At 49.2% G+C, this 13,683-nt stretch overlaps 1 protein-coding gene across 1 annotated transcript in view; it reads left to right on the top strand.

Moving 5' to 3' along the window:
• The window catches only part of LOC102446821 (IgGFc-binding protein-like), a 39,832-nt gene extending 31,300 nt beyond the window's left edge, over positions 1-8,532 (top strand). The window contains exons 14-15 of the mRNA XM_075907486.1: positions 3,388-3,986; positions 7,462-8,532. Coding sequence (XP_075763601.1) covers positions 3,388-3,986; positions 7,462-8,100 — 1,238 coding nt within the window. The 3' untranslated portion in view covers positions 8,101-8,532. The remainder of the gene's footprint in view (positions 1-3,387; positions 3,987-7,461) is intronic.
• Positions 8,533-13,683: the final 5,151 nt, after the last annotated feature.

Raw genomic sequence — 13,683 nt, 5'->3', positions numbered from 1 at the left:
GTTTTGAAACATTGGGCTGCAGTAACACTGGAGCGTTACCTGGATGCTCTTTCAGCGTCTGAAAAGCCTGGGTGTTTTGCTAGGAGCATCTTACCTTTTGAGGCTGTCCACTCTTTGTTAAGTCTGTTAGCAGGGCCGCCACTGACGCAAAATCAGCTACAAACTGGAGATAATACCTAGATAGAAACTGGCGTACCTGCTTCTTCTTCATTGAGAGTGGATAATCTTGTATAGCCTTTATTTTGTCCACAAGGGGTTTGAACTGTCCTCTTCCCACCGTATATCCAAGGTAGGACTCTTCATGGCTGCCAAAACAACACTTTTTTGGGTTGGCTTTTAATCCGCTTGAACTAGTGCTCTGAGTACCGCTTCTATCTGCTGTAAATGATGTTTCCAGGGTGTATTAAAAATGATAATATCATCAATGTAAGCCACCGCGTATTGTCAGTGCTCACTTAGGACCTTTGGAAAGTGGCTGCCGCCCCATGGAGTCTGAATGGCGTATTAACGAATTGGTACAATCCGAAAGGCATAGCAAACGCCGTCTTCTCCCTAGACTCCAGGGACAAAGATATTTGCCAGTACCCCTTGGTAAGGTCAATAGTTGACAACTATTGGGCCCATCAGCTGTTCTAGGAGCTTGTCTATATGGGGCATCAGGTATGTGTCAAAGCTTGTGGTGCCCGTACAAGAGCTCGAAGGGAGAGTACTCAGTGGAGGCCTGGGGGACCTCGCGGATGGCAAATAGGAGGGCCAGTAATAATTTATCCCTGTCTTGTGAGTCATCCTGAATAACCCTGCGTAACATTGACTTTAGTGTTCTATTAAATCTCTCCACTAGGCCATCCGTTTGGGGGTGATACACGGACGTCCTTACCATTTTAATTCGTAACAGCTTGCACAGTTCTGCTATCAGCCAGGAAGTCACATTAGGGTCCTGGTCCGTCAATATCTCCCCCATGCAGTCCTACTCTAGAAAAAATCTTTATCAGTTCATCGGCTATTACTGGGGCCATTGTTTTACACAGGGGTACGCCTTCCAGGTAGCGGGTGGCATAATCTAGCACCACTAACATGTACTGGTGGCCTCTGCCAGAGCGTTCAAGCGGCCTCACCAGGTCCAGCACTAAGCACTCAAAAGAGATACCCGCCACCGGCAGGGGGACCAATGGAGCCTTCGGCACCCCTGTTGGCGCAATCTGCTGCCAGGGTTCTGTGGATCCTTTTTTCCCCCCACTGCCATAACAACCATTCATACCCTGGCCAATCCCTGCCCAACAAGACTGGGTAGGCTAGCTTTGTGGCTACGGCCACCTTGAGGGTTTCGTCCCTCCACCCATCATGGACCTGGACTCAGGTTCTGGGGTACAGTCAGGTATCCCCATGGATGCATTGCATGCAAACGTTTTGGCCTGTTGGACGACCAGCTCCCACCACGTCTGTCCTCGTTTGTAGTCGGGCCTCAGCTGCTTGTGGAGCTGGGCCACACAGTTTGAAAGTCCCGGGCCGTGACGTCACACCACAGCCGGGTGTCTCCCCTCTTACCTGTTGCGTGGCATTTCAGCATGCCATGCATGCACTCTCTCTGCCCCACAGTGCCCCATATATGGTTGCGGGGAATTAAAGTGAGGGTTTGCGGCATCCTGTCACAAATCCCTCTCCTCCTCCAGCAGCAGCTAGCCAGCCCAAGAAATTAGGGTGTGCCTGGGCACACCCGGCGCACCCTGTGCGCACGCCTATGCAACTTAGGTCTCACTTGGCCTTTCTCCCAATGGTGGTATCACAATTTCACTGGAACCAGGACACTTTCCTGCCTGTGTTCTATCCCAAAACACAGTGGCTACATCTAGACTGGCCCCTTCTTTGGAAGAGGCATGCTAATTTCTAACTTTAGAATAGGGAAATCCGCGGGGGATTTAAATAAACATGGCCACCGCTTTTTTTCCTGCTTTGGGAAAAGCCGGAAAACAGCGTCAAGACTGGCGCGATCCTCCAGAATAAAGCCCTTTTCTGGAGGATCTCTTATTCCTACTTGCAAGGGTAGGAATAAGAGATCCTCCGGAAAAGGGCTTTACTCCGGAGGATCACGCCAGTCTGGACGCTCTTTTCCGGCTTTTCCCCAAGCTGGAAAAAAAGCGGCGGCCATGTTTATTTAAAACCCGCGGGGGATATTTAAATCCCCCGCGGATTTCCCTATTCCAAAGTTAGAAATTAGCATGCCTCTTCCGAAGAAGGGGCCAGTCTAGACGTAGCCAGTCTGCTCCCAGGGAACAGAAGTTGCATTCCCTTGATGTACTCTGGCCTTTTATATTGAGAGAACAAATCCAATCTGTAAATCAGTACAGATTTGTGTGGCAATCTGAGACAGATCAGCAGGTGTCTGCCCAATGTATATCTTTATGGATTACGTCCCAAATCTGAGAGTGCTACAAATTAGCGAGTGTTCCTGCACCTCCAATCACACACATTCTGATAGGACATGGGCTTCTTCTGATGCCTTTCTAGCCCAAGTTCCCACTCAAGAAATCTATAGGGCGGATACAATGTTCTCTGTAAATGCATTCACCCCTGCTCAATTACGCGATTACTCAGAGAGCCAGGGACAATGCCTCATTTTGGATACTCGGTGTTAAATCGGTGGTTGTGCTGACCCCATCTCCTAGCCTTTTCCTTGTGAATCACCTAATTAGAATACACACGAACAGGCACTCACAGGATGTGTCTAGACTACATGGCTCCATTGACGAAACGAAGCTTACAGGATCTGCCAACAAAGGGTTCTGGGGTCGGCAGATCCCCATCTAGACTGCCGCGCTGTGCCGACAAACAGCTGATCAGCACAGCGCGATGGCCATTTTGATTTATTTAAATCACCGCTTCATTTCCCTTTTTCAAGTAAACTAATCTACATGGCTCTGTCGACAGAGCCATGTAGTCTAGACATACCCGAAGAAGGAACAATTATGTACCTTCTTGTAACTGTTGTTCTTTGAGATGTGTTGTTCATGTTTCTTCCAATCCCGGCACTCCTTCCTTTCTGTGGAAGTAGCTGGTGAGAAGGAACTGAGGAGGGGACAGGTGGACAGGGCACTATATTGGGCACCATGGAGGTGTGACTCCAGGTGGTGCCCAGGCTGATCCTATGGGCATTGCTATAGGAAAATCTTCTGGCCACCGTGCACATGCTCAATTAAAATAGATGTGGAGAACACATCCCAAAGATGTTATCAGAAAGCGCATAACCATTTTTTTTTTTGCCCTGCTCTGTTTTATTACAGTCTTTCCTGTAATCCCCATTTTCATTCTTTGTCCTGCATTTCCTGCCTGGGAGGATTCCTGTAGTATCCCTTCTGTATTTCTAACCACGGTTCTTCATGTCCCTTTCAGAGTTAATCTGCCCCCCCAACAGCCACTATGAGCTCTGTGGACCTTCCTGCCCGGCCTCTTGTGCCCACCCAGCTGTGCCCTCCCGCTGCCGGACTGCATGCCAAGAAGGGTGCCAGTGTGACCCTGGCTTTGTGCTGAGTGGCACTGACTGCGTGCCTCGGGAGCAGTGCGGCTGCACCCACAATGGCAGATATCACCTGGCGGGGGAAAGCTTCTGGGAAGGAGAAAATTGCCAGAGATTGTGCAGGTGCAATGGCTCCTCCCACGCTGTCCAGTGCTCCAGCGCTGCCTGTGCTCCCGGGGAATCCTGTGGCACTCGCCGGGGGGTTTATGGCTGCCACGAGAGAACCAACGGCATCTGCTGGGCGTCTGGGCTGCCCCACTACACTACATTTGACGGCAAGCGCTACGACTTCCAGGGCACCTGCAGATATGTCTTTGCTGAACTGTGTGCGGCATCAAAGTCCTTGCCCTTCTTCAGAGTGGAAGTGAAGAATGAAAACCTGCCCCATGTTCCTGTGTCTGTGACATCGGAGGTGTTTGTCCTTGTGAGCGGAGTTGAGATCCACCTGCAGAGGGGTCAGCACGGGACAGTCCAGGTAATTCCCTGGGAAAGTATTGACTTAAAGAACTTATATTGGAAAAATATTTCCCACATTATTTCCTACCTTCCCCAATAAACCAATCCTTGTTCTCTACTAGTCCACTTTAAAGGTGGCTACAACTAAAATCCTCAGTTAGGGGGACAGTATGGGTTTAAAGTTGAGATGCAAATCAGCTCATACAGCCGCTCTCCGAGTTACGAACGAGTTACGGACCAACACTTGGTCTATAACTCAAACTGTTCGTAACTCGGATCCCATAGAGTTACATGCGACCGTGGTGTTCGTAAGCGCGGCTCGCCGTTCGTAGCTTGGCTCCGCATTTACGACCGCTTTGGTCGTAAGTGTGGATGGTCATAAGTGGCCGTGGCCGTAAGTCGGGGTGCGGCTGTAGTAAGTTTCTCCCCAAAATCCTCACCCATGTTCACATTTGTACATTATAGACTTTATGGGCACATTACTCATAGAATCATAGGATTAGAAGGGATCTTGAGAGATCGTCTAATCCAGTGTTCCTGAACCAGTGGTCCGAGTACCCTTGGGGTACTCGAGAGAAGTCTGGGAGGTACAAAGCACAACTGAAATTTGGAGAAAACTGAATTTTTGTTTTAAGTTTACAACGCCTTATTATTTTTGTACTTTTTACACCCAAAAATGTCATTACCTGCCCTGATATCATTAAATTGTTTAAACAAATGTGTTGCAATGGTAGAAAAAACATTTTTGTGTCTGAAAACTGTAGGTACTGGGAGTAATTTATATATTTTTAAAAGGGGTGCTTTATTAAAAAAAAAAGGTTGAGAAACACTGATCTGATCCAATTCCCTGAACTCATGACAGGACTGTTATATAGAGTACTGTCCTTGACAGGTGTTTGTCCAACCTGCTCTTAAAAATCTCCCAATGATGGAGATTCCATAGCCTCCCAAGGCTATTTATTTCAGTGGTTAACCACCCTGGGTATGTCTACACTACCCCGCTAGTTCGAACTAGCGGGGTAATGTAGGCATACCGCACTTGCAAATGAAGCCCGGGATTTGAATTTCCCGGGCTTCATTTGCATAAGCGGGGAGCCGCCATTTTTAAAACCCCGCTGGTTTGAACCCCGTGCAGCGCGGCTACACGGGGCACAAACTAGGTAGTTCGAACTAGGCTTCCTATTCTGAACTACCGGTACACCTCGAGGTGGAACGAGGTGTACCGGTAGTTCGGAATAGGAAGCCTAGTTCGAACTACCTAGTTCGAGCCCCGTGTAGCCGCGCTGCACGGGGTTCGAACCAGTGGGGTTTTAAAAATGGCGGCTCCCCGCTTATGCAAATGAAGCCCGGGAAATTCAAATCCCGGGCTTCATTTGCAAGTGCGGTATGCCTACATTACCCCGCTAGTTCGAACTAGGAGGGTAGTGTAGGCATACCCCCTGATAGTTAAGAAGTTTTTCCTAATGTCCAGCCTAACCCACTTTCTTCCCTGCCCCTTCCCCACCTCCTTGCTGCAATTAAGCCTATTGGTTCATGTCCTATCCTTAGAGGTTAAGAAGAACAATTTTTCTCCATCCTCCTTGTAACAACTTTTTTATATTTGAAAACTGTCATCATGTCCCCTCTCAGTCTTTGCTTCTTCAGACTAACCAAACCCAGCATTATCAATCTTCTCTCCTAGATTCTAGACTTTTCTTTGGATTTTCTTCAATTGTTCACAGCTTTCCAGAAATGTGGCACCCAGAACTGGACATAATAATCCACCTAAGCAATGTGGAGTAGAGCTCAAGAATGACCTCTAATGCCTTGCTTACAACCAGTCCTGGTAATACATCCCAGAATAGGGTTTGCTTGTTTTGCAATTTGTGTTACACTTATATCCTTTCTGCCTGTTAAACCCAGCACCAGCCAGGGCTGGGTTCAATACCTGGGGTTCTTTTCCATCGATCCATCACAGAACCATATCAAGCTCCTACACCGTGGCTTGGGGAACTCAGACAGCACCCCGAAAGGCAATGCTCCCCCACTTGCAGGCACAGAGTCTGAGTGTAGAAAAGACACTTTTAGTGAAAGGGGAGGAAAGTAACTTGTCATTAATTTGGGAAAACACCCCAAATGGGGTTCATAAACATGACCCATGAGTAACAGTCCCAGCCCATGGAGGTTGTCCTTTTCCCCTCAGGTACTTAAGTCCAGCAGCCCAAAAGTCCCCTTCACTTACTCAGCTCACTGCTACAGCCCCTCTCAGTTGTTCACTGATACCATCCTGCTAACTGCTCGTGGCGCTCCCTGCTGCTGCCAGCTGGCAGTCACCATCTGCGGCCATCCCACCCTTGGCTGTGACTGCTGCACATCAGTCTCTTAGGAATATGCATCTCTTCCACAGGCTGGGCAGCAATGCTGCCTCTCCCAAGTGATTCCAGCTCCTGGTATTGTAACTCCCCCAGTCACAAACAGGGCTCTGCCACCATTAACATCAGAAAACGGCTTCTAATTAAGCCTATTTAGCTCTGTTCTTCAAGGGGGGGGGGGGGAGAAGAGGTCAAACCAGTGTAGGTAGTACCTCTGGGAAAGATGTGTAGCCCCTTGACCAGAATACCTGCCCCTCCTCCCCCTTTCTCTCACAGGCCTTAGCTTTGTCACAAACAGCTAGGTTGCTTCCATAATCAGACTCCTCCTCAGAGAGCAATGCAAAAAATTTGCAGCTGTCCTGTTTCCCAGCTCCTTGAGTCTGTCTCCATCTTTGCTTCTTTGTCCTTCTCAGAGGCTCCCTGTGGTGAGTGGTGCTACATTCTTTCCTTCTCCTGCTTGGGGCTTGTCGAAATTGCAACTCACTTCAGTATAAATTGCATCGCTCTGGGGTGTGAATTACTCCCATGCTACACTGATGTAAGCACCAGTGTAACAGTGCTATGGGGAGGAGCTATCTCCTCTCATGGGAGGGGGAACAATGAAGTTGACTGGAGATGTCTGTACCCTTGGTTTAGAGTCTCTTCACTAGTGTAGCTGTGGCCTTAGTCTGCTCCCCTGCAAAGAGTTTGGGTGCTCACTTGTTCTGGGCCTTCAGTTGTTAGATGTTAATGTCCCTGGCTCTCTCCTAGCTCTGTCAATGCAGGGCTCTCCATTAATATGTGTTGAGCCCATTCAGATCTGGACAGCATGAGAGTCCAGTTGAGGCAGCCCACCTGACCCAAAGACATCCTTCCTTTCCATGGAAAGCAGTTGAACCCCTATCCACAGAGTGGGTAAAAATCAGTCAGTGGGTAAACTGAGATATACTGAGATGGACCCTAAAAACATTGCCCAAAAGTCATCATGGTAGGTATCAGGCTTGCTGGTGTCGTTTATGTGGTAGAGAAGAATAATTCCCTCCGCTGAGGGAAGCTGTCTGGCCTGGATCCTGTTGGAGATCAGACTAGATGTTCAAAATGTCCCTGTCTATGAATAGGAAATTTCCTATGTTGATCTCTTTGGTGCTGTTTGCCCTCACTCAGGTTAACGGGGTGACTCTGAGTCTCCCAGTGCATCTCCAGAGAAGCGGAATCCTCGTTTATCAGGCTGGGTTTCATACGGTTGTGCAAGCCGACTCTGGGCTGAACGTGAGCTACGACCTGGCCCACAGCCTCTTTGTCAGCCTGCCCCCAGAGTACCGAGGCCAGACCTGCGGCCTGTGTGGGAACTTCAATGGAGCCGCTCAAGACGACTTTGTGACCCATAACGGCTCCATAGGGAAGGACGCCTTCCACTTCGCTGCAGACTGGAAGTCGGAGGCTGTCCCTGGCTGTGACGATGGCTGCCGCGATTCCTGCCCTGTGTGTGAAGATGAGGAGAGTCTGGTGCAGTCCAAGTCCCAGTGCTGGGTGATCCAGGATCCTGACGGGCCGTTCTCCTCCTGCCACTCCCAGGTTGAGCCAGGCCCCTATCTGTCTGATTGCATCTTTGACCTGTGTGTGTCAGGAGGGGCTGGCAGTGCCCTATGCGAGTCCATTCAGACATACGCAGCCGCCTGCCAGAGAACCAACATCACCATCTCCCCTTGGAGGAGCGAGGCTTTTTGTGGTAAGGCTGCTCTGCTATTGGACTGTGTGCTGCTGGTGGGCTGGCTTTCCTTGTCATACTCTGAGGTAAAATGATAGTCTCTCATCATTGGCAGAAACTGCTCATGTCTGGCTGAAACCCAGGTCCTCATAATCATCAGTGAAAGGGATCCCAGAGCCCTCAGAGAAACCATCCTCTGTCTTCTATGGAAGATTTCCCAGATCTACCCAGTTCAAGGATCGACCCTGAGCTCTGAGTAGGGCTGCAGCCCCATCAGTGCTGGGTTCTCATTATTTGCAGTGGAGGTGCCCATCTGCTGGTGTCAGGTCAAGGGAACCCGAGCCTTACTTTATAAATCAGTTGTTCAGATAAGCTAACAATCGGGGTTGGTCGAAAATGTTCCATCAAAGCGGGGTAGAGATGGAAAATGTGTCTTTCACCAAAATGAAGATTTTCATGAAAAAGTTTTGGTTTCCACAGAACAATCTTTCATTTTAATTAAACAGACTCTGGTTTAGAAAAGCTGCTGGACCACATCTCCCCTGAGCGCTTTGTCCAGGGAACCTACCGTGCACTATTCCTCCCCTCCCCAAGAAGGGGAAAGAGTGCAGCATGGGAGATGTAATCTGACCAGTGAGCTGACCAAGAGAGGAGAATGGAACCAGGACTTACTGAAGTACCATTCCCATGAGAGACTGAAATATTTTTTAATTCTTGCCTAACAAAATTGGATTTTTCCATGGAAAGAAATCCCTTTTTGTTCCAGTTCTCTGAATAACTAATGCTTCTCAGACTGACAGACCTGAAACGCCCAGCCCGGGGTGTGTCACAAATGGAGACAGACTCAGACTTCCCTCCTGATGGTAGGGCTAGTGAGCCCTCCTGTCCCTCGCTGCTTTAAAAGCTTTTCCTTACAAAGTGATCACTATAGTGAAATCATTCCCAGTGTTTCTGTTGGCAAAAGATTAGGTGTTTATTTTGCTTCCTCTAGTGTGTGGAGTAGGGATCTGACCCCTGCTCCTGGTGCAGTTTCTCTAGGGGTCCCAGGTTTCTCCTAACTGGCTCCCTTTAATTCATCTGCAAACCCTTAGCTTAAATTGTATATCAGCCCAGGGCTTGCGGTCTCCTTTTGTCTACCTGCTGATTTCTTGGAGGCAGCCTGGCTAGGATCAGTTGCTGCTCTGCTGTCTTTTCCCTCTGTTTGGGGCTGCTAAGTGTCGTGTAATGCACTGTCAAATCCTCTAACCTTCTACACCAGTGTGAAATGTTTTAAATTAAAGTAAGGCACTGGGTGGGGCCTTGCTGCTCTGGGGTTCAAGGACAATTTCAGGCACCACACGTGTTTCCACTGTATTCATATGAGAACTCCCTCTCCTATCCCAGAACCTGGGTGCCCAGAGAGCAGCCACTACGAGTTGTGTGAGCATCCCTGCAGGAACTTGTGTGCCGGCTCCTGGCCTCAGCATCTGTGCAGCTCCCTGTGCTCAGAAGGGTGTTTTTGCACTGACGGGTACTGGTGGAGCGGGGAACAGTGTGTCCCACCAGAGAACTGTGGCTGTGAGCATGAAGGACACTACTACAGGGTAAGTTGTAACTTCCTTCTCTGGACAAAGCCAAGGCTGGGATGAGTTAGTTGAGGTTGGTCCTGCTTTGAGCAGGGGATTGGACTTGATTACTCCTTCCAGTCTTAATCTTCTATGGCCCCGTCTGCACGTATGGGAAGATCAACACTTTGGAGATCAATCTTCCAAGGTTCAATTCAGAGGGTCTAGTAAGGACCCACTACATTGAACTCTGATTGAACCCTGTCAACCCTGGTATGTCATGAGGTCATGAGGAGGAAGGGAAGTCAACAGGAGAGTTTGTCCCATTGACCTTCCACAGTGAGGACACTGCAGAAATTCAATTTAAGGTGGAGTTGCACATCTTAAATCAAATGTATTGCACAGCATAAACGTGGCCTATGATGCTATGATTCCATGGCAGTGCTGAGGAAAGGTGGCTCTGTGGGCAACTATAGAATGAAACCTCATTTTTTCCCAGTCAAGGATCTTCACTACCAAGCTTTGTCACCAAAAACTGCCTTTTGGCGACAAGTGAGAGCATTCACACTGTAATGTGACTATTGTCAGAAAAAACACCCAGTTTTGGTGACACACAATTTCCAGTCCTACAAGAGACTTTTTTCTTTTTCCCTCTTTTTATTGTTGGCAAAGAGCCAGTGTGGACTCTGCTGTTTGTTTTGTCGACAGAACTGATTTCTGCCAGTATCCCTCAATGGCACTGCTCAGTGCTTTGTGATCTTTGCTGCCCTGCAGGCAAGCATCCCTCCCCCCCCCTCTGCCGCTTTCAAAGCTCTAGAAAGTACCTGACAACTGAGAGAACTGTTCCAGTTGGGGAGCCAAGAAAGTGCTCCTGGTCAGTCCTGCACTAGGAACACAGTGGCAGGCAGGCTGCTGCAGGGAGAAGGGGACAGGCTGTTGTGCCGCTTTGACGTTCCTCAGCATGGCAAGCTCACAGAACTACTAATGATGCTGCTCCCAACAGCTGAAGAGGCTGTGGGAGAATTTGGAGGGAATCCCAAGATGCGCAAGGATCAGCTCTGCCTTCCCACAGCATTACACTGTGCGATACTGGGGTGGGGTGACTGCTCCACACTGCTGGGAAGCGGTTAAAGCAGGCAGGAGGAAGCCTGCAGAGTCCTGGCCAATCAAGGAAAAGCTTTAAAAGAGCTAGTCAGAGGGTGGCTTGCTGAGGCAGCCCTGTAGAAAAGAAGCTGCTCAGCAGAGAATAAACAGGCTATGTTCAGGGAAAGCGTTTCTGAAAAAGTGGCCATGTTCTTTCGGCATCCCTGCATTCCTCATTGCATGAGGAAGAAGGGATGTTCTGAAAGAGGAGGTTTTTCCCACATTTGGCCCCGAGTAGATGAGCCAAATTTCAGAAAAGCCTCTTCCAAAAAAAAAACCCCACGGAAAAAGATATACCGTTTGCAATTTGCGTATCTTTTTCTGACTTTTCTTTGCAATCTAGACATAGCCTTAGACCCTGACCAGGGAAGGAGCAGTACCTGGTTCCCAGAGAACCACCTTTGGAAGAGCAGTGCTAGGCAGACTCAGGGGGGCTAGAGAGGGAGTCTCCAGCCTGATACCTGCCAGGCTGCTGCTCTTGCTACAAGGGCCAGGAGGTGTGAGAGTCACAGGGGGTATGTCTACACTACCCCGCTAGTTCGAACTAGGAGGGTAATGTAGGCATACCGCCCTTGCTAATGAAGCCCGGGATTTGAATTTCCCGGGCTTCATTAGCATAAGCGGGGAGCCGCCATTTTTAAATCCCCGCTGCTTCGAACCCCGTGTAGCGCGGCTACACGGGGCTCGAACTAGGTAGTTCGGACTAGGGTGCCTATTCCGAACTACCGGTACACCTCGTTTCATGAGGAGTAACGGTAGTTCGGAATAGGACCCTAGTCCGAACTACCTAGTTTGAGCCCCATGTAGCCGCGCTACACGGGGTTCGAAGCAGCGGGGATTTAAAAATGGCGGCTCCCCGCTTATGCTAATGAAGCCCGGGAAATTCAAATCCCGGGCTTCATTAGCAAGTGCGGTATGCATACATTACCCCGCTAGTTCGAACTAGCGGGGTAGTGTAGACATACCCAGGGAAAGTAACCCAAGGAACAAGAGGCAGTAAAGGGAAGTAGAGGAGGACAGGACAAGGTGTCCATTGGAGGTCAACATAATTTTTGTCAACAAAACTTGGTAGTGTAGACATTAGGGATGCTAAATATCGGTTAATTGAATAGTTGATTAACCTCATGAATTCTTATCAGTTAACCAGTTAACTATTCTATAGTCCCTGGGGGTGGGGCTGGCAGCCAGTGCGCTCCAGCCCCACTCCTGGGGAGCCCCTTGCCACCCCATGGTGCTGCCTCTCTATCAGAGGCAGCAGTGCAGGATGCCAGGAGGGAGCTAGTCCATGAGGGGAGCCAGTTTAAAAACCAGCTCCCCTTGTGGACCAGCTGCCTGATACAGAGGCAGCAGCATAGGGTGGCAGTTGGCCCTGTCTGAGGGTGGTCTGAGCTCCACCACTTGGCGCAAGCCAGAAATGAGCCAGCCTGCCTGCCTGGTTGCTAATACATTTTAAAAGCAGAGTGGCAGTGGGGGGAGGTCCTGGACCTGGCACAGGCCAGGGCTGAGTAGGGCTGCTGGCCAGCCTGCTAAAAAATGTACTGGGGGGGGGGGGCGGGGAGAATGCCTGTACTCTATAGAATTAACCTTATGGATTTTGCTTATCAGTTAATCAATTAATTGATTACACTATTACATCCCTAGTAGACATACCCAACAAGTCTCATCTTTAGCTAACCCTTGTGCCCTGCAGCATATGTTTCCAACTAACAAGTCAAGCCTGTGCTTTCTTTCTCTCCCTATCGCTTTCTTTTTATTTCTGTTGTTATCCTGTGTATTCTGGTTGCACCCAGCAGCTTTGTCATGCAGGAGGTCACCCGTGAAGTACACACAGAACAAAGAAACAGTCTCTGACTGAAACAGCTCAGAACTTAAATATAATACAAGAGTCAACAAGTAGAGACAGGCCAGAGAACACTTAAGAAACAATCAGACAGCTCTGTTTGCTTAAGTGCCTTCCTCCCTGCAGATGCTTTCAAGTCTCAGAGCCCGGGCCCAGAGTTAATGAGTCCTGTCTCCTGTTCCCTTTTGTGTTGTCTCCTATCCCATGTGCTCCTGTGGTTTGTTTTTGTGACATTTTGGGAGGATGACAATGGCCATGTCCTCCTCTCACTCTCTTTATGCCAGGTTGGGGATTTTCTCTGGCTCGCTGATTGCACCCAAAGGTGCAGCTGTGACTCCTCTTCCGCTTTCCGGTGTGTCCCAGCCAGCTGCAGCCCCGGCCAGCGATGTGCTGTGAAGGATGGGAAGCTGGGCTGTCAGAGCCAGCTGACAACCTGCACGGTGACAGGGGACCCTCACTACTTCACTTTCGATGGGGCTGTGGCACATTTCCAGGGCACATGCGCCTACGAGATCTCCCACACCTGCAACTCCTCCCTCGACTTCTCCTTCCGCGTGGTGGCTGCGAACAGGAATTTCCGGAATCCCTGGGTCTCCTTCATTTACCGAGTAGAACTTTGGCTCAAAACTGGTGATTTTAATTCCCATGTTGTTCTCGAGCAAGGCAAAGATGTACTGGTGAGCTGAGTTCTTTGACCCTTTGTTTGTAGAAAGGACAAAGAAGAAACAGACACAACTATCATCTCTCACAGGCTCTCATCACCATAGCATCCAAGCACCTCACCTTCTTGAAATTCTTTATCTTCCCAAGCCTCCTTTGAGGCAAGGCAGTACTATTATCCCCATTTTACATGTGGGGAAATCGAGGCACATATTACCAGCTCCTATGTGAGAGTTAGCCATGCCTTTCAGCATCAGCACCAGAGAGACCAAGGGCTGGATTTTCAAGATATTGAGGTTGGCTAAGGATGCTAGTAGTGTGTTTAATCAAAAACACCATGGTGCTTCTGAAAACCCCAGCAGTGTTTCTCTGCTTCTTTAGAGCTGGTGCACTTGCTGGAAATCTGATCTTAAAGGACTTGCCCAAGGTCACACAGTCTGTGGCAGACTGAAAACTTGAACCCTTCCCACCCAGCTCTCACACCAGCCCCT

Source organism: Pelodiscus sinensis, chromosome 24 (genome assembly GCF_049634645.1).
Source record: "Pelodiscus sinensis isolate JC-2024 chromosome 24, ASM4963464v1, whole genome shotgun sequence".
NCBI classification, from domain to species: domain Eukaryota; kingdom Metazoa; phylum Chordata; order Testudines; family Trionychidae; genus Pelodiscus; species Pelodiscus sinensis.
This window is presented reverse-complemented; position numbering and strand designations above follow the sequence as displayed.